This window comes from Vanessa atalanta, chromosome 25, assembly GCF_905147765.1.
Source record: "Vanessa atalanta chromosome 25, ilVanAtal1.2, whole genome shotgun sequence".
NCBI classification, from domain to species: Eukaryota; Metazoa; Arthropoda; class Insecta; order Lepidoptera; family Nymphalidae; genus Vanessa; species Vanessa atalanta.
The window spans coordinates 2,494,727-2,516,383 of NC_061895.1; the positions used below are offsets into that span (position 1 = coordinate 2,494,727).

The 21,657-nt window shown below is 30.7% G+C and overlaps 1 protein-coding gene across 1 annotated transcript; it reads right to left on the bottom strand.

The window, feature by feature from the left end:
- Positions 1-2,653: 2,653 nt before the first annotated feature.
- On the bottom strand, positions 2,654-3,796 carry LOC125073783 (the record flags this gene model as incomplete). The annotated part of the gene is made up of 1 exon (XM_047684819.1): positions 2,654-3,796. A coding segment is annotated over one exon (1,143 nt), but the record flags the coding sequence as incomplete, so codon positions are not given.
- Positions 3,797-21,657: the final 17,861 nt, after the last annotated feature.

The window sequence follows — 21,657 nt, forward strand, 5'->3', positions numbered from 1 at the left end:
TTAACCGATTTTATCCTAGAAGATGCTAATTGTGGTCATTCAACAACTAAAATATTCGTCCTTACTTAGAAAATGAATACAATGTTGGCTCAATGAAGAACTAATTAAACGAAATTAACAAGAATATTAAATCAGATTGTTATCTGACATAGCAACATACCAACTAACATATTAATAATAAAAAAAATTTTTAAACAAAAATACACAATCCATCTCCATATATTCACCCAGCAGGCGCACAAAGTTATAATATCTCTGGTTTTCGCGGAGGGGGAGGCGTCTTGGGTGGAGGGAGGTTTCACGCCTTACTTATTTACGTAACCACGTATATAGGTTTATGAAAATTAAGAAAAACATAACATTTTTAACATATTATTTTTTTAATTAAATTCAAAACGACGACATGTTTAGTGTATTCGTGCAGTTTAAAACGATAAATATGTTTTTTTTTGGGTCAAAGGTCTGACACGAAAATTAGTTATAAGATGTGCGATAGTGCGCAACAAAAGCGCCTTCCATACATAAAACGACTCTACGATACCGACTCCGTTCCCAGGTTATTATTATTTCCCATGTTATGCACACAAAGTTACACAAGACTTATAATGTCGTTGGTTCTAGCGGGGGTGGGGGGAGTCTTGGGAGGGTGCTTCATGCCTTACTTATTTACATAATTACGTATAATTCCTATCTTCGTATGTGTGTAATGAAGTTTAATATTTCACTTGGTAAGGAATTGTATTTTAACATTTTAAAGCTAATTATAGTAACGCAAAACATATAATTTTTAAATATCACCTTACCAACATTAGGGATACATATAAAACGAGGTTACTATATATTCAACTATATATATATATATATATTATTTTGGTTATGTTAGACAATACAAGGATATATAATTTGTAACTAATTACTTACTGCAAATATTTAAATTAACATATTCATATAAATATATATATATAATCTTGTGTGTTTGTGGCCTAAGTTGCGGATTCGAAATTTGAAATTCGCGAACCGAATTGGGTAATAATAGTGATATTTGTTCTATTTTCAAACATTTAAATATTCATGATAAATATATGAATATACATATAGGTATGTAGGACAAATATTTTTTTTTTTATTTTTTATATTTTATGTGGTATTCATGATGTAGGTACTTTTTTAAGACTTTAGTTAGAAACAATAAGACAACTAAATAAGATACCTTTTTTACTTTTTTTATCATTTAATAATTTAAAACGTACCAGTCTTCTAAGTTTGATTTTCTTATTAAGATCTTAGATATTAAATATCTTGATGAAATAATGAAATAAAAAAATTAAAAAAATTATTAGTATATTAACATCTTACCACGTAACAATTTCAAGCTACACGAATACATATAAAGGGGTTGTAACAACAAAACTAGGGGAAGATATGTAAAAGCTATTAAACAAACGATCGTCTTCAAACTGAATAATAAAGTAAGACAGTTCTCCGAGTAACGACACATTTCAAACCCAATTTATCGTTCACGAGACGTGATTTCAGTTATAAATTCGCAGGATTACGCGAATTCCACACTAACATAATATTGGGATTTCTTGTAGGTACCTATTTAATCTGGTCGCGTTATTACAAAACTGTTAAATCCAAAAATAAAATAGTGGGTAAACAATATTTTTATACACAATGTCTTCAAAATGTACAAAAAACGAAGACGACCCTTAAGGTACTGTTGGTAATGAAAAAGGTCGTAAGTACAAATTGATTTCTTCCTAGGAGAGCACGAAAACTCATTATTACTTTGGTTGTTTTTACGTTACCCTGTGACGTTGCCATGGTAACTATCGTAACAACGCAAGTATATAAATAGAAACATTAGTGATTTTGACAGTGACATTGACAGTGAGAGATTGAATTCTAAACTTAATTTTTTAACCTTTTGGTCGCAAGCCTAATCACCTTAATCATGAAAATCGTTGCAATAAACACAAATGATTATTATATATTCAATTACAATTGTTGATATTAAACGTTACAAACGCAAAAATGATTCTTTCTATTATTATCTGATTTTACCACATTAACACAAAAAACAGGTCTTAGTTATAACAATTTTATTTATGACAAAATTTATTATAAATTAAACTCTATAAAATAAATTAAATATTTAAAAATAATTACTACAGGAAACTTTCAATATCAATAATAAAAATAATGGTTCCGAGTATGTAGAAGCCTTTATCGACAAGAGTCATAAGTATACAGAACATATTACGTCGGTTTTACTCAAAGCAAAATTCCTGATACCTGATATGAATCAGGAAAAAACACAATATTGTTAAGGTTTTCCAAGAAAAACGTATTCGTACGTGTTTGTCTTCAGTTGTATTTTGATAACACATGAGCCGTTCGTCAGTCTGTGAGGTACTGACGTGACTGACTAACAGACTTCGCCAGCAACCTACAGCGAGTTGCCAAAACTGTAGTAACGCTCGCACACTGATCATGGCCTAAGCTTAAAACATTGTACCATTCTTGAAGCGGAGCAGCAATATTTTTAGTAGCAAAAATCTAATGTGTAGTCCACTTTAAAGTACCAAAATAAAATTATAACGGAATCGTTACCATTAACTAAAACTAATAAAACAAACAAATATATTAATCAGCGTGATGTACATTTTGACTGAGGTCTTTTCTTAGCCCCAGAAAGTCTACGATTATGGACCATTAAGCCCATTTCCAAAATGTCATCGATTTGAGCCATCTCCTTACAAGTTACGGGGAGGTTATTACCTTCAACAGACAAATTAATCAAACCTCTTGGTTTCCTATCGAGAAGCTTCTGAAATATAAGAACTCCCAGCAATTTTTTTAATGATAAATATGAAAGATTATTATACGCCAAATTTAAATAGCAAAGGACGTTGTTCCCTTTAGAAAATACACTTCCGTCCTTCACGATTGTGTCGTATGAATTGTATGGATCCCTAAAATCTCCAAGAGAATTCTCAACCATGGTTAATGCTTTTTCATAATATATCAAATCTATATTAGCAAGGCTCTTTGCATCACCGATGGATTTTAAAGAAGATTCCTTGTCTAATTTTCCTTTCTTCCCGGACGCAGCTGATATCGGCCTTATCGATTTCCTCTTAGACAATTTCTTATCAAATTCACCGGCTCGTATTTCTTTGATCATAACTTCGATTAATTCATTTTTATGTTTTAAATAAAGCATATGCCTTTGCCTAGCTTCGAAGAGCTCTTGTGAAGTCAGTGGGAATTCTACGAGTATGTCAAATATTTGCCTGGCTCCCTCGTCAGTTAGCCTGTTATCAGCTAGATTTAAGTAAATTAGGCGTCGATTCGATCGTAAAGCTTGTGCTAAATACGATGCACCCAAATCCGTTATGCTATTCGATGATAAATTGAGAATCATTAGAGTTTTAGAAGCAGGCATTGGATAGACTAACTTTCTTGATATATTCTCAATAATCAAATCATCAATTTTGCATCTACATAAGGAATAATGCCGGAGAGGGCTGCTAGTTTCCAGCAGTATGTCATAGTTTCCTTCTTTTAAAAAAGAACCATCTAAGCATATTTCTGTTATATGTGAGATGTTAAGAAATTTATTTATTTCATAAAGTGTGTACTGATCCATTCCACTATTTATAATTAGATTGGTTACATTCGGTAGAAATTTTATAGTCAGTCCGATGATTTTGAAGATTAATCTCGGTATTTGTCTGTTTTTTAGGAATTTTATTTCGACTAAATGTTCAAAACTATCATAGATGGCTATAATTCTTACTATATTATGATAAGATATGGGTTGTTGGAGGCCTGATGCTGAATTTTCTCTATCCTGCTCTGACCCGACATCATGACGAGATTGCGTTAATTTAATGCGACTTTTGCCGGCTTTCTTGCTTCTATCTGTTAAAGCTACACTTACGTATTCATCTGCAAAAATATGCACATTAATTTTTTTTTATTAAGAATGAATGAACACTCGAACGTCTGTAGGCATTCTAAAAATATTGATCGTAAAAGTCTTATGAAGAAAATCTCGACAAAGAAATAACTGTTCTATCGACCTAACTTGATATATAAGTCTACAAGCAATTATGAACTCTTTAGGAACCTTTTAATGCAATCAATAGATTCACGAAAGAGTCTTTACTTGTGCAGATAAGTATATCACAAAAACACAAAACATATATACCTACATGATTATCCCGTAAAAATACAATAAAAAAATATTAAATAGGTACTTACTTTGAAAACCCTTTGTGATAAGAACAGTTGTTTCTAGTTGAAGCTGGTTGCAAGCCCAGGGCAGAAAATTAAGGAAATCGTCGGGTGTAGGCCGAGTATCGGCCGGTTGATCATCATTACTGAGCTTTTCCATAATAATAAAATTCAGTCCATAAAAATACTATCAACATATGATTTATTAATGATACTTCTTTCTTGATATAAATAAAATATTAAATTTATATAAGTAAACAATATACGTAATCGTATCGCGTGATTTCACGATATACATATACTTGCGAATTACAGATGACTATGTGTCAATTATGACAATGGAAAAAAAGATTTTAATTAAAAAAAAAAAGAAGAAATTTGTAAGAAGATTTATAATAAAATTGACAATTATATAGAATTTATTTGATTTCCATAATGTATATAAAGTGTGATCAAAATTCTAGTGACTATAGTCGATATTAAAAGTCGAGAGCTATTATATAGACGTGCCATAACATTGTACCACCAATCAGATTCATAAGAATTTACGAAAATTACTGTAACGATTATTTGAAACTAAATTTAAGGCCTGGCTATAAGCAAATTATTTCTACGTGGTAGACGAAATTTTAATATTAAAAATAAGGGCAGCAACATAGCTTGAAATAGCTCTGGTTGTATTAAAGATACAGTAGGCAACTTATAACGAACCAATTCCTCGTATAATTATAATAATTATTATAGAGTATTCTTTTAACGAATGCTCGATTTTCATCACTAACAAATCGAGGAAGTTAATCAAAAAAAATAATTAAAGTTTAAATTATTTAAGTGTGACCCGTCATTTAGTTAGCAACCCATTTGCGATTTATTAATGTACAAATTATATAATATATTATGACAAAGAATGTCATCTACATAAGTATAACCGAAAATAACATTAAGACAAATGTTTTAAACCATATATAAAATATATTAGAATAGACAAACTACATTAAATAATAATTAACATCGAACCCTACACAGTTATTAAAAGTCTGTACATTTAGAATCACAATAAAAAAGTGTTCTAAATACAAATTAGAAATGAAAACCTAATATAAACCTCCTTTCTAAATTTATAATTAAAAAAAATATAGCCGCATGAAGCATAAGTAAGAGCCAAGTCCCCACGGGTGGGTACAGCACAAATCAGTGCTAGTAAAATTCGTCGGCGCGGCGGCGCGCGGGCGGCGGGGGCGCGTCGATATTCGCGCTCGGAAGCCATCTTAAAATATAACTCCCTCCCTCTCGCCTCCTTAGACGATGCTTTTTCAAACGCGCCGGGGTTGCCAACATTTTGTTTTTGGTAATAATTTTATGATTTTTTAATTAGAAATGATTTATATATTTTAAAATTTAATTTTAGCAATGCTTTAAGCTTTAAAAATTGTAGTTTTATTAATTACCAATGTTTTACTTCAATAATTTTTACATTAATAACTATTGAGTAAATGGTTTCTGATAAATGAAAAAAAAAGTTGTCTTTCTGTCGTTTCTACGTTTACTAAATTGGGTGCGATGTGATTTATTTATAAGAGCATTAAATGTGTGAATAAAATGTTTACAGCCAAATAAGCATTTTTAGAACATTTTTTTTTAATTATCCAATTAATAGAACATAAACACAGCTTAAAAAAACAGCTAAAGAGAAAACACAATATTTTCAAATTAATATTTCGTACTCGATCATAATCGTCAATCAATCAATTAAATATCGATATAAGTTAAACGTCATCACATTTAAATATGACTACATATTGAGTAAAATATTATAAAAAAATAATCAAATATATTCATTCAACTAGTCCTAATACTAAAGCTTAGATGCGAATTGAACCAATAACACCTCATTCACTGAACATTTAATATAAACAAGTAAGTATAAACACCGACCCAAAAGTAAACGGCTTACTTCGTAACCACTTATCTTGAAGGTAATAAATTTCTTGCCAACTTTGCCATAGCGGCTAAATCAATACGGCATTAACTCACACACGGGCACCTCACGCCTACCGTTGCAACGTAAAAACTATTGAAATGAAAATATAAACTCACACATATAAGTTCTACGGCGAATGCACCCACACAAATGTAAAACAGGTGTGTACATGAACCGCGCCTCCACCACCCCCACCCGTTCGCTCCGTGCGCCTTAGACGTTGGCTTTTTACATGGCTACAAGCAACTGTACAGGGTTTCGCAACATTTTGTTTATTTCGAATTTATTTTATATAAACTATAATATTCAATAAGTTGTAGTATAATACGTTAAATTAGAATAGATTTAAGGTAACAATCATTGTAAAGTGTCATAGACAACTTAATAGTTACACATTGTAAAAATGTCTAAAAACGATAAAATATCATTGTCCAATCTAGTTTTTACCCTATTTAAAAAAAACCAGTTGGATATAAATTTGATCTTGATTTCGTTATTGACTTGAGACGTCCCTTTCAATATGACTGGTTTTTCTTGCGATGTTGTTTAGTGGGAATTCTATAAAGTTGAGAATTTGGTGTTACTAAAGTTTCTCTAACCTGTTACGTGTGGACGATAGTTTCGTAATCTGGTTTATTGGAAAACAAGTTTTAACTCGAAAGCTCTCATTGTGACGCGTTTGAATATATTTACTTTTTCCCACGAGTAAGATATACAAAAATCGTTCTTGTTAATTCTATTGATATACAAAAAAAAATACAGTATATTTGAAATTGTTAATTTAATGATATAGCTTAAATGACCGTAGTAGCGGAAATAATTAACAACTGAATTCTATATTTATTAAAATTTTATTGATAGTAAAATTTCACGCAATTAAAATGTATTGAATTAAAAATATATAGGCACGAGTTTTTTTAAAAACCCAACATATTAAAGTTGTACGCGTTCATAAATTGGTATTATGTATAAACCATTCCACACACCGCTAATACATTGCCAGCCATAATACTATTTTTGTTTATTAAAAAAGTCTTTAAATTACTGTGCTGCATTTTCTATACTGTTTCTCCTTCAATTTCTATTATGATAGTAAATACAAAATTAATATTTTTATAATAAATTTGTAAACGAATATTAAAAAATATTTTTAAATATTCACCACACCAATAAAAACAGATATTTTTCTTATCCTTTTTTTGAAGATAATATTCAATACATTAAATTAAAAAAATAAATCTCTTAAAGTCTACATAATCGAAATAGCTCCCCCTATGACAATCCTTGATACAGGTTCATAAAAAGCCAATGTTCCCACGAGCTAAGTCAATTGAACTGGTTTATTTTCTTGGTTTATCTAGCGAATGTTAAAGTCTATTCATAACATTAAACCTGTTTTATATTGCAAGTGGTCTTCTTTTGACAGGTGGATTTGTACGATGTCAGTATATTTTAGTTTCTTGTGATATTAACAACAGTAACAGTAGAACATTTTAAAATATGTATGTGTGTATAATTCTATTCTATATTTAGTGTCAGTGATATTTAAACTACATATTATAACTATTTTATAATATAGTTATAATATAAAATATAATATTCAAATTCAATAATATATAATCATATAATTTACCTACATATTTTTTATAACCTAAATAATAATTTTTCGATTGAAACAATGAAAATAATATTAATTATTTATAAATCATTAATCACATCCAAACTCCTGTAACATAAATTAATATTCATAGGAGAACGCACGAAAACATAGCAATACCGTAATTAGACATTTAATTATAAATCCAACATGAATTCTTAACAGACTAGACATGTTAAAATTTCACTTCCCCCAGCCGAACTACGCTATAGGCGTATCACCGCGGCCCCATCTCGCTGTCTTTCTAAGGGGACCGCATAAAATAGTTATAGAGGGTAGGGAGCTACTTAACCGTTTTTAGGAGACACCCCGCCCGGCGCAGAAAACACCCCACTACTTCAACCCACTTCCTGCTCCCACCCCCAGCTCCGTCCCGGGTTAACCCCACCCGCGTCGTATAACTATTCCTATATTTTTGCAAAAGTGAATTCTTACCGAGGGTTGGCGATACCTGTCTTTTACGTACGCTCTTATTGGTGTTAGTATTGTTTTTGTAGTGGTGTGGGTATTCGAATTTCAAATTCGGGTCAGGCGTTTTAGTTTTAATTTCAACGGATTTTGCCGAAAATGGATAATGTTTTTACGACTCAGCTTCCATTGTTGGATAGCGCTGTCGTTATTTTTTTGTCAAATATTTTTTATGATCACTAATAGATAGTCATCAAGTTTTAATGGCTATTCCATTTATTTAAATATATTGATTAGTTTTCTTCAACATCAAATACATTGTTGGAATCACTTTAAATCATTATACCTTATATTTAATATATAAAAAGATTAAACGTCTTAATTATTATATTTTTAAAAGTACACTTTTAAAATATGTTTTAATATTTGTTGCTATCATTTTATAACTTATAATAAAATACAACCAATTATCACAAGCATTAAAGAATTTAATTTAAGTTAATTTACTTTATTCGTCCTAATTGTTGCTACCTAACATTTCATTAGTTGTCAATAAGCGCTTAAGAACTCATAAGTAATAATACTTTTAAAATAAACTCTACATTAAATATTAAAAAATAAAAAAAATTACAATTTCGTTAAAATTATTTAAGCATTAACTAATAAGTATATAGATTATTAACTATAAAGTTGATAAATGAAAAAAATATATTATTAATAAAAAATTTAGCCATTTATTCCATAATAATGTATTAACAATATTCCAGGTAATAACATCTTTAAAACTCAACTCCCTGTAATAGAACCTTCCGGTTTGTTAGACCATACTCTAATAAGATTACACTGCTCTCTTCGTTTAACCTATTATAGCGGAGAATTCATGTGGCACACTATAACTTTATAAATAATTAAATTTATTGTATTTTAATATTTGCACCAAATGTTAGTGACATATGCAAATTTTTAAAATGAAAGCTTTTTTTTTAAATTATTTCGACTAAGGAAGTCGACTAAGTCATTTAAAATAAAAAAAATAATCAATTAAATGATTACATTTCTGTGATGATAATCTTTTAGTGATAAGATTGGCTAATTTATTGTTGATTAGTTTTTTCGCATGGCTTCGTCCGCGTCTTGGCTGGGGTTGGTTTAACGTATAAAAAACTTCATCAAATTCGGTTACGTAGTTCAGCCATGAAAGCGCAACAGACAAACAGACAGTCCGAGTTACTTTCGCATTTGTTATATTAGTATTTATGAAGGGTTTGTTTGAATATATTGTTAGTTACTAACGGGCTTTTGTAGTGGATATCGTGTCTTCTTATTTTAAATGTAAAATCAATTAATAAACAGGGAGGAATCACTGTTTAAATAAACAGCTAAGAGTTTATAAGTTGAACCGTAAATCGTTAACCTATTTAAAAACCAGTGTTAAAAAAATAATAAAATAATAGTGACAACAATTTAATTATAATTAGGTGTAATTAACGGTTTTAAAATTCAAGTACCTATTATTAGCAACAGTACCTACCATAAAATATCATCTAAATTTTAAACGAGAAAAAAGGATATTAATTAATGAAATCCATTTAATTTATTCAATATTGAATCTTGATGATTGAAATATTTAATTGCTAAAGGTTTTGAAAAAAAAAATACGCAGACCTGAGAAAAACCGGCGTAAGAAACGTGGGTTTTCTTATTTTTATAAAAAATATCACTATTTATTTATACATAAATGTTTAGATGTGTATATGTATGTATAATTATAAGTACATATATATATATTTTAAAAGGGTGCGAACTGTACCTTCTAACCGCTTTAATCTCATGTCCTTTATTAAAAGGTTGTCTATAGAACAGATCGCTCTCTTATCAATCGCCTTTTGTTGCTTACCATTAATTTTATTAAAGCGTATTCTATTCTACTTTAAATCTCCTTAAAAATTGAAAGCATTTATGTATTACGTAGGTAGTAAATGTCTTATATAGTATATAAAGTCGCGAAGATACGCAGTAGCTATAGTAGATATGTATGTACGGTATACGCGCCGCGGAGCAACGAGCTAAGGTAAAATTTTAGGGGGATGCGCAAGCTACGGTGATAAGGGTACAAGTGAAATTCCTTGTTAATAAATTTAAATATAACGAAGGTTAATAAATAATAATATACGTTTCTGTCTCGAAATGGAATTCATTTAATAAATTAATACTGCGTTACAGATATGAAACAGTTTGATGTCAATAGCGTTTCAATGAAATCTCTCAGTACATTTAAATATAGCATGGGTTGTTAATTGATTTAATTGTTTTTTAATGAGTATGTAATACGTATACTTAAATCAATCCTAAAATCTACTACAACACTAATTAAGTACCTGGAAATTAAATGCTCCTCGGATTCGACTCGCTATCTCCGGCTTAGATCAACGCATCTCAGTAAAATAATTTTTTGGTATTTAAATTATATACAAATTATTCATATAACTAAAAGACTTGGAATAATTTCAATAGTACTTCAACTTTTATCTGTTGGTTTTTGCGAGGTAGTCCACGACATGACATTTTTCATAGTCAAATGAAAAATATTTAAATAATCTATGCTATGCTCCTGATCAAAACATAAAATTTGTCAACATATGACAAATTGTATGTTGCACACGTTTCATCTTACTTTGTACAGCTTCTTAATCATTGTCCTGTTTTACCCAATCGATAAAGTTTTATATATAATATTTCAACTGTCCACGTTTTAGCGTATTGCTGTTTACGGCTACAAAAGTCTTCAATTGTAACATATTTAAATATATCTGTCCCATTCTCGCAATAATGCAAATCCACCGTGAACTATGCTTTAGATCAGTATGCGAGTTTCTTGCCGTTTAATCTCGCTGGAGGCCGCTTTCCGAAACGGTGGTAGTATTTTAATATCGACGATTCAAAAACGCTTCATTGTGAAGCTTACTTGAATAAAATTGATTTGATTTGATTTGAGTAGATTTGTTTTCAGTCTCTTAAAATTAATATCTTTCAAAACTGCTGTAGGTTTTACATAGATGACTTTGTCATTATTTTGACATCAACTTGATTGCATCATAATATTAATGATCATTAACGGCTCAACATAAACTATTTGCTTAGTAGTTTAAATGGATCTGCAGTGGGATTATGTAGGAATTCACTTCGAATCTCACTCGTGAAATGTTGACAACTTACAGTGATACGCCATTTTGATACGTGTGTCGTATAAATGATATAATTGTTATAGTCAATATCGCATATCATATTCTGACATTTCACGTTCGTGTTCAGCGGTGAGTTTCGAGTTCCTGCTTACAGAATAGCCCATGCAGATCCATACATGAAACAATATTATATATCAATATAATACAAAAGTTAACAAACAAATTTCAGTTACAACTTTGTTCACGAACATCGTATGTGTCTTGATACAGCATATAAGTCGATCGCGAGGGTGGTTTTTACATTCTCCCTCAAGTACACCCACCCTACCGCGAACCACCCGACGCTACACCGCATACGAACTACCAGAGCAGTAACTGCTGTGTAATAAAGTAGAAATTCCCTTGAATTCGTCCCAAGACGTTCCTCCCTCTTTCCCGGGCCGGGGTGTAATCTTAATATTAATATCGCCTTGGGAAGCTCCTTATATGATGGAGTTTTATGTTGGTATGTAGATTGCTTGGAGGATTATGTAGGCGCTTTATGATACAAGATATAAAATCTCTTGGATTATACGAGTTATTGTTTGGGATTTAGTTTCTGACAAGATTTAATTTATTTTGAACGTTTAAATTTTAATAAAATTAAATTATCCCTCGTATTTATTATACATACATTAGCAGCCTGTAAATTTCCCACTTCTGGGCTAAGGCCTCCTGTCCCTTTAAGCAGAAGGTTCGGAGCATATTCCACCACGCTGCTCCTGTGCGAGTTAGTGGATCGTATGTCATATGACAATCCAATCCATTTAAAGGTAATTTACAAAAAAGAAAAAATATAAAATTTATATAAAAATTTTATAGGTATATGAAATTTCTATACTTATGTAATTATTGTTTTTTTTTTACTTGTTCATAATTAATCTTTGCAAATGCGAATATTACCCACGTGATACATACACATTGATATACTAATTAGCATTTTATGATTTGAATCAATATTTATACTAATATTAAATCAATAACTTGATTTAATATAAAATTAATTCGGAGTTAGTTGCGTAAAACGAAACGTTAAACGTCAACCGCACCAATTGGACGCTTCTTACCTAAGCCTCTTATCACAAATTAAAAAAAAAGTCTGTTATCGCGTTTGCTTGTGCCTTATAAAAGAAAACAAGGGGAAAGTGAGGTGTTATGAGACACCTGTTTGGAACGAAGTTATATATTGTATATTATATGTATGTATATTAAATTTTGTACTAAATATGTATACACACACGTACATAATTACCTAAAAGAAATTAACAATGCTCGAGGATAATGAAATGACAAGAAATAAAATTGTTATTAAAACGCCAAGGAAATGAATTTATAATATTTTTTAAAACCGTATAAAATAGAAAGAGACAGAAAAGTCACCGCAAAGTGGCACAATGTTTGTTTCTTACGTGACGATTTCTGCCATCTCACTCTACTGTAAGACGCGTGAAAAAACTGCGTACTAAAAAAAAAAATTATGACACTTGTAAATGATATTTTGTGTTATTTGTATTTTAAAATACTTATTGTAAGGATGTTTCGTTGATGCCTTTTTAATTTCCATTGAAAAGTGATTTGTATTGACAGTCGTTTCTCAATACAAATTTCAGAGGTAACAAGCGTAATTTGTTACCTGTTGTTTACTCTGTTACCGTATTACACTGGATTTGTAACTTTTTGAAACTTTATACGATTTTACAACACGCTAACAGGAACTGATCGAAAAAAATCCTTTGGTAAATTTATATAACATACAGGATAAATAGTGTGTATATTTTGGTATAGTAATAGTATATTATATAACAGGATATATATTTGATTATAGGAGTACTATGTTATTTATATATTTATGTAGTCTTACATACGTGTTCCCCTTAAATTGACTGTTAATATTACTTACTTTTTGGGTGTACTGACAGAAATACAGATGAGTATTCAAAGATATGCATGCTTTTCATATCAAGTTTTCTATGATGTCTGTATATATTTTTTTCTGGTACGTATAATATAGTTTTAAATAAACAGCAAATATGTACGTTATGTACGTTGTTAATAGTTACTATACATTCAAGAAATGAAAAAGATAAATAACACCTCGAGGGGGTAAAAGTTTTATAAATTTCGGGCAAGTAAAGGCGCTCAGCTAGTAAGTCAGTCAGTAGCTAGTTCAGCAGTAACCTTTAATACGAACATAACATGATACTTGATGACAAATGTCAAATACAAATAAAATGGCCGAATATAGGTACCTATATCTCTCGTCTTTTTTTCGTATGTCAATTTAAGGTGATCGTATCCTATCGTATTTAAATCACATTCATACTATTTTCATAACGCGCCTAAAGAAGTATAATAAGTATAATAAAGACCCACTGAATGTCTTTTTTGTCAATTAAAAAAAAACATGCATTTTTTTTAATTTGATTTTTCATACGTTTTTATGGCCTATATTTACTATAAAAAATAAAAATTACTAAAATATAGGTAGGTATATATTCACCTTTGATTATCTTTATTCGTTATTTTACATTCAAATGTTTCAGGCCATATATGAATCTTTCTATCTATTTGGAATATAGTTTCTTATAAGCATAATATACGACAAAACATAGTAGACGACACTATATCATCTCACTTAGTATAACTTTATTGTAAAACACTTTTTCTAAATAATAGAAAATTATTCCATAAAGATTTTTTTATATATTTAATTATAAAGGTAAAAAAAAATATGTATGAACTTTTGTTATTTTAAAATTGGAACCTTATTGTTACTTACGACCTTTTATTCCAATAGTAGAGAAATGTAGTACGACTAAATATTTGGTGGATAACTACACTGTTTATTGTATTGTAGTCTTAAAACAATAGGGATTCGAGGTTCTGTAACTTCAGTACTGGGCCTTCAATTAATATTTTCAATTATGGAACTATTTCCAAATTAAGAAGTTATTTATATATTTTATTAAATTTACTTCTCATATTTATGGCAGTATACAATAATACGTAATTTTTTTTTCTGTGCCTTTTAAAACTATATACTCATATTCCAATGGATCGTAAAACATATTTGAACATTTTTGAAAATCGAACGTTCTAATCGAATGTGAAAAAATATTCCAGTTTTTTTTTTATTACAGATATCTTTACTAAATTTGTTTCTACTAAATCAAAAATCATCATATCTACGAGTATTATATTATTACTTTTCGTCATAATTCAACTAATTTCGCAAATATTGTTTTAACAAAAGCCAGTTTATCCTATAGTATAACAGCAGCAGTTACGCGAAGGCTGTACCGCTATGCGCCTCACATAAATTTTATTGGCATTATCTGACCTACCCGCAAGATTCACTGGGTGGAAATTTTAAGATATACGTATCTTCTACGGTCAGCAAAATAATAATACAATAATACTTATTAACACAACTAAAGTATTTATAAATACTTTAATTATTTAATGGTATCATATTATGTTTGCGTAATTTATTTATATAATGATAATAAATAATAAAAATAATATTCTTAAGTGTTTTTTTTTTAAATAACAAAAAATTAAAATGACTGTAATCCTGTTAGAATTTTTTCACAGGAATTCCTACTGGGATGTAGATGACTTTGACATCAATTTTTTTTCAAAATTGGGGGATGAAGTTAATTTTAATGGATATTAATGGTACGTAATAGGTATTTAGGATAATGGTAAAAAGAAAATTCTTCTCCTATTTGGGTGAGATTTAGGACGAAAACGACCGATCGTTTTTGAAAATTTATCACGCAATAGGTTGAAATCGATGTGAAAGCTTATAAAGAAGTGTACTTTTAGGTATTTTAACTGATTGTAATATCGTAATTGGTGTACCTATAGGTGTAAGTATAGACAGCAATATGTTTATAAGTAAAAGGCTGACCTTACCACTTTTTTCCAGGCCATTCCAACCAATTCTGAGTAACAAGGTATGGTATTTTAATGTACTAATACGTTTCTGATCACGAAACTTCAAAGGACAGATGCGATACGAGGGTTATTTAATATCGAGACTCAAAAAACGATTTCAATACAAGTCCTCGGAATATTCCGAGTGTATCACTAAGAAGGTCGGACGTAATACAAATTTCTCTGCCGACGATACCCTTTTATTGGTTGAACTTCTAACAACGTCTTTGCGTTTAATCAAAGGAAATTTCCAATTAAATTGATTACCATCGCGTCCTATCTACATTAATGTTCAACAAAATTGTTTTACTCCTATGTTGTATAATTTATACATATGTGTATAATTTATACGCTCCTGTATAAACTGATTTTGTTTTGGAAGATATATTTGATAACTTAACATAATAATCTTGAAATTAGTTATAGGTATGATTGAATAATATTCGTATGAGCTTAAATTGAGGCAGTTTCCCATTGGTCGTTGGGTCGGGGAGTTGAATGGTGATTGGATGGTGATTGGCTCATTAAAAAAAAACTTTTATAATTAGTCTAAAAATATATTACCTATTTGGGTCTTTTTTTACCTTTGCCAAGGGCCTGAATAAAATCTATCTATCTATCTATCTATCTAAGCCCTTGGTTTAATTGATGTTTGGTAACACTGGCTCACTCACCCTTCATAACGGAACTCTATGATACTGCTGTTTGGCGGTAGAATATATGATGTCTGGGTACCTAACCAGACGGCCTTGCACACAGCCTACCACCATCTGGTCAACTTGCAGTAAGCCTATCTATATTAAATTAAAGAAATATATTGACGTTTGAAACTCCCGCTCTACGGGTGAAGTTCATTAATTAAGAAAATACTAAATTAATATAATTTGGATTCGATACACTGACAGGTTTTTTTTTTTTTAAATTGGATCTTTAGTCCCGGATAACAAACACAATTTACCTCATTAAAATATTTAAAAGAGCCGAGATGGCCCAGTGGTTAGAACGCGTGCATCTTAACCGATGATTTCGGGTTCAAACCCAGGCAGGCACCACTGAAATTTCATGTGCTTAATTTGTGTTTATAATTCATCTCGTGCTCGGCGGTGAAGGAAAACATCGTGAGGAAACCTGCATGTGTCTAATTTCAACGAAATTCTGCCACATGTGTATTCCGCCAACCCGCATTGGAGCAGCGTGGTGGAATATGCTCCAAACCTTCTCCTCAAAGGGAGAGGAGGCCTTTATCCCAGCAGTGGGACATTTACGGGCTGCTAATGAAAAATAATAATGATGAAATATTTAATATAGATTATAAATAAAATAATATATTAAGTCTCTTATAAATAGTATACATTTGGAAATGTAACGGAATTTTTAAAATAAAATTTTCGTAAGTCATAACATATTATTTTTAAAACAAAGAGAGCGCGCAATGAAAAATTTGACGTGTTGACATCGAACACAAAGATACGGTGCGAATACTAATGAACTAATAAAGCTGGAGGTACAACGGGAAAAATATATAAAATATTAAAAAAATATATATATATAGCAAAAATGATTATCAATTGCATAAATACTTTACGAAGGATCAACTGCTTTGCGTGCTTTCTGAGGCATGGGAGTACACTCCCAACTTCCAAACTCCGAGCTGTAACTGAAATTTTTTAGATTCGATATTTCGACATATAAAAACTCAATATTGTTTTATCGACCCGATCTGAGTTTTGAGCCCAGGGACTTGGGATCTTTGGCCTAGTTTCTAGCCACGAGACAGTTGTCTACAAAATATATTCTTTAATTGAAATTTCAGTCTAATGGAGCTCCAGTAGCCTGACGTACTTATCATCTTACCACGCTCTCATTGTATATTTTTGTACAGTTCTGATTTTGTATACTTCTAATATCATTTCAACAAATACATTAGTTTGTTAAATAAAGGGATCAATCATATATACTTTAGGAATTATATTCAAACAATTAAAATGTCTAGATTATTTTAATTTACTTTAAGGAACGAACACTACAAACTAAGTCAAATATCATTATAATTACCAATAATATATCTATATAAGAAATACTTCTAATGAAAGAAAAATATTTTTATTATTAAATATTAATGTTTAAATGAACACAGGTAAAGTAAATAAAATTTATATTGTCATAATATTATCGAAGGTGACGAACCGAAAGGATTGCACTAATTATAGGCACAACGATGAAACATTTTAATTCTGATGCTGGCAATTTTAATGGCAAAATGCCTGCCAATAGAAGTAATGGTCAGTGATAAATATAATTTAAAATTATATTAAGTTATTTACTTAATATTTAAATACAATAATGTGTTATTTTAATTAGAATTTATTTTCGTTACACAAAAAAGAAACCAAAGCAATGAACCAAAAAAAAAGAAATATTGTAAATTAAACTCCGCTCAGTGTGTCTCAAGCATTACAATACAAGCTGCTTGTCCCGGAAAAAACCCCGGAAACCGAAACGGGCGAACGTAAGCGTGACAGTTTAATGTAACTCATTTCACCTCTCCTCCTCCTCTCCACTAGAAATGTTAAAAATTGTGTTTAAGGTGTATTCTGAAAAAAAAAATTAAATTTTTTTATTGTAGCACAGAAATGTATTTAACATTCTAGGCTTTAGTGTACTGAATAAATGATTTCAACAACGAATCGTTGACGTATTTACTATGCACAGTCTGTTTCGTGTGTGTGACCTTATTAGACCTGTACCTAACAATGGTGTGATTAGGTCAGCCAGTGATTATTACTGACACTCTCCACTATGTACACGATCTATTATGTGTGTATGGTTTAAAACTACTCGTCATCAAAGTGAAATTTTCATTAACAAAAATAATACAATTTAACTGACTCCATACAAAAATATTAGTAAAAATAATTTTATAGAACTTACTTTATATTTTTAACAAATATTATTTAATAAATATAATCCTTATTATTATATCATTTACATACAACATTATTAACAAAAGTTCGTGATGCCTCAGTGTGTGCGTTTTCAGATATTAAGTTAAATATAAAAATTATACTTGAAATTTAAGCTTAATTTTTGAAATATCAAAAAGTTACGTATTTTATCTACTTATATAAAAACTATATTTAATTTATGATAATACAAAAATTTTAATATCGAAAACACTATTGGCCTTAAATATATATTAATATTTAACTTTAAAATATACTTTGTTTTTTTTTTTTATAAAAGCATTTTTTTAATTATAAATATGTATTATTGACATTTAGGTCTTAACTACATAATAACAATAAAAATCAAAAACTGTTACTGTACGAATCATGACCGCGTGGAATGGTGGCAAGAATGATAGCAGCATGTTCCCGTTGAATCGCAATTCCGATCAAAAAATGAACCCTCTTGTCGTCAGTGAAGGCAACAGGACGAGGTGTTATATTTTTAATAAAGATGTATGCTCTTAAAGACCAATAAAATATAATATATTTTATTTCAATTTACTAATTATAAATTTCTTAGATTACAATTTTTGATAAATGAGTTTTAAAGCAATAGTTTTAAACTTCATTTTCCAATAGTGCAATTTCGGCGCTTCAGCTTTTCTTCCTCTCCATTCCAGTGTTTTTTAGGTAATAATATCATTAACAGAAGTTCTAATAGAAATATAACTATTTAAATATCCATAGGTCGGTTCCTTTCAGACAATTGTAGGTAAGCCTATAGATATGTTTTAAAATAAATATTGGACAACATCACATACATTACTCTGATCCCAATGTAAGTAGCTAAAGCAATGTTATGGAAAATCAAAAGTAACGACGGCACCACGAGCACCACACCACACCACAACACACGGCACCACAGTACCACAGACGGCACCACAGTACCACGAGCACCCAGACTCAAGACAATATAGAAAACTAATGAAATTTTTCTACATCGACTCGGCCGGGAATCGAACCCGGAACCTCGGAGTGGCGTACCCTACTCGACCAAGGTCGTCATAGGCTAGGTATTTAGTACGATAACAAATTTACCGCAACACTTTGAAGGTAAAATATTTCCCATTCCACGATCAATGAAGGTGTTGAACCGTGAAATCAATCAAGAGTTCAAACACCCATTAATAATATCTGTAACAATTAAACCAACACATGTTTGATATCCTTCTGACCGGCCACACCAGCCATTCTTGAGATACTGATCAACTGTGCTGGACAGATAATGCACACGTCTGAGCAACTCCAGTGAATTCTCTATAACCTCACTCTCGTAATACGATGTGATCAGCCGTCTCAAGCTATGCTGGAGCCCTTGGGCACATATCTAGCAAAATATTTAACAAAATAACAATGATACAATTAATTTTTAATTTTAAAAAATCGTCCAACATGTAGAAATAATTTGCTTATAGCCAGGCCTCAAGTTTAGTATCAAATAAACGTGCAGTAATTTTCGTAAATTCGTAAATTTTAATGAATCTGATTGGTGGTACAATCATATGGCCCTAGCATATCTATTTCTATCACGAAGAGCACGTCTATAGCTTTGAACTTTTAATATCGACTATTCTCACAAGCATTTTGATAAAGGTGTTAGTTATTTCTTACAAATATGGCAATTTCGAAAATATACACAGCTTTCAACGTGTGCACAAACGTGCGAGAGAAATTGTTGGTTCTTCGGGGCCCTCTCAGTATGGGGGCCCTGAGGACATACCCCGTGTGCCCTTATGGCAAAGACGGTAATGGATGTTATGCCATTTCACATGGCTTTACGTTTTCCGAAGGAGTGTATAAATCGAGATAACTTCTTACCAAGCTTCGGGGTGCTTGTTTATGGTAAGTATAGTTTAGCGAACGAGAAAATGGGCTATTGATGGTAAGTGGTCATCATCGCCCATAGATAATGGCACTGTAAGAAATATTAACCGTTCCTTATGTCGCCAATACGCCACCAATCTTGGGAACTAAGATGTTATGTCCCTTGTGTTTGTTACACTGGCTTACTCCCCCTAAAACAAGAACACAACGATACTAAGTACTGTTGTTTGGCGGTAGAATATCCGATGAGTGGTGTCTGGTGATGGTGGTGCCTTCCCAGACGGCTTTGCACGAAGCCCTACCACCAAGTAAAGTAAGTATGCTACTGGCATATTCTCGAAAGAACCCAATAACTTATTTAACGGTCTGTCTGTCTGTGGCCTTATGAGGAAATTATATTACATGTCAAATGCTGAGCCGTTTTTACTTTTGTATATACACTCTGTATTCCATCTCTTTTAAAACTTTGCTCTTTCATATTTAAATAACTCAGTTACTACAACCCCCCTTAACGCCTCCCCGGAGGTTAAGGGTAACTTTTATGTTATACGCACCATTTACGACCGCAATTATGTTAAATTTTAAAAATTCACACAATATTAAAACAAAGTTGATATTCAGTTTTTAACAAAGGTACGAGAGATCTTCTTATAACTTTAAAATATGTGTTATGTGTTACACATACGTGATTGATTTAATTTTTTTTTTTAATTTATATATTTTTCGAGACTGTATATAGTAGGACATTTGCCAAGATATTTTTTTTTTGTATCTACTATTGGTATCTATCTCTTTATATGGAAACTTAGCTGATGTATGTAATATTGTATATTTTTATGCCATAAGTGTCATATCATTGTTTGTTTCCCTAAAAATAAAATAAATAGATAAATAAAAATATCTAATGATTAAATATTGCGTCAAGATTCATATTATGTAGATATAGTATTGTGGCTTCGAAAGAACGCATCAATTTATTTTCATGTGCTTGATTTGTGTTATTCATCTCGCGCTCGGCGGTGAAGGAAAAAATCGTGAAGAAACCTGTGTGTCAGATAAAAAACTACACGTGTTTCGACCAATTGGAACGTGTTAGAATAAGCCTAACCTTTACCTCGATTGCAAATAATCAGAGTTATAATTTTAGTTTAACATAGTTTTAAATTTATTTAATAAGATATAAATCTCAATCAAGTGATAATTGTCGCTGATTCTATTCTAAAAAAATAGTCAAGTGCGAGTCGGACTCGCCCATGAAGGGTTCCGTAGCAGCAAGTAACAAGGTTTATGTTTATGAATTTCAATTTTCTTTTTTTATATTTCAGTTGATTGAATGAAAGGTAAATTGCGGTTTACGATTTATGACGTATT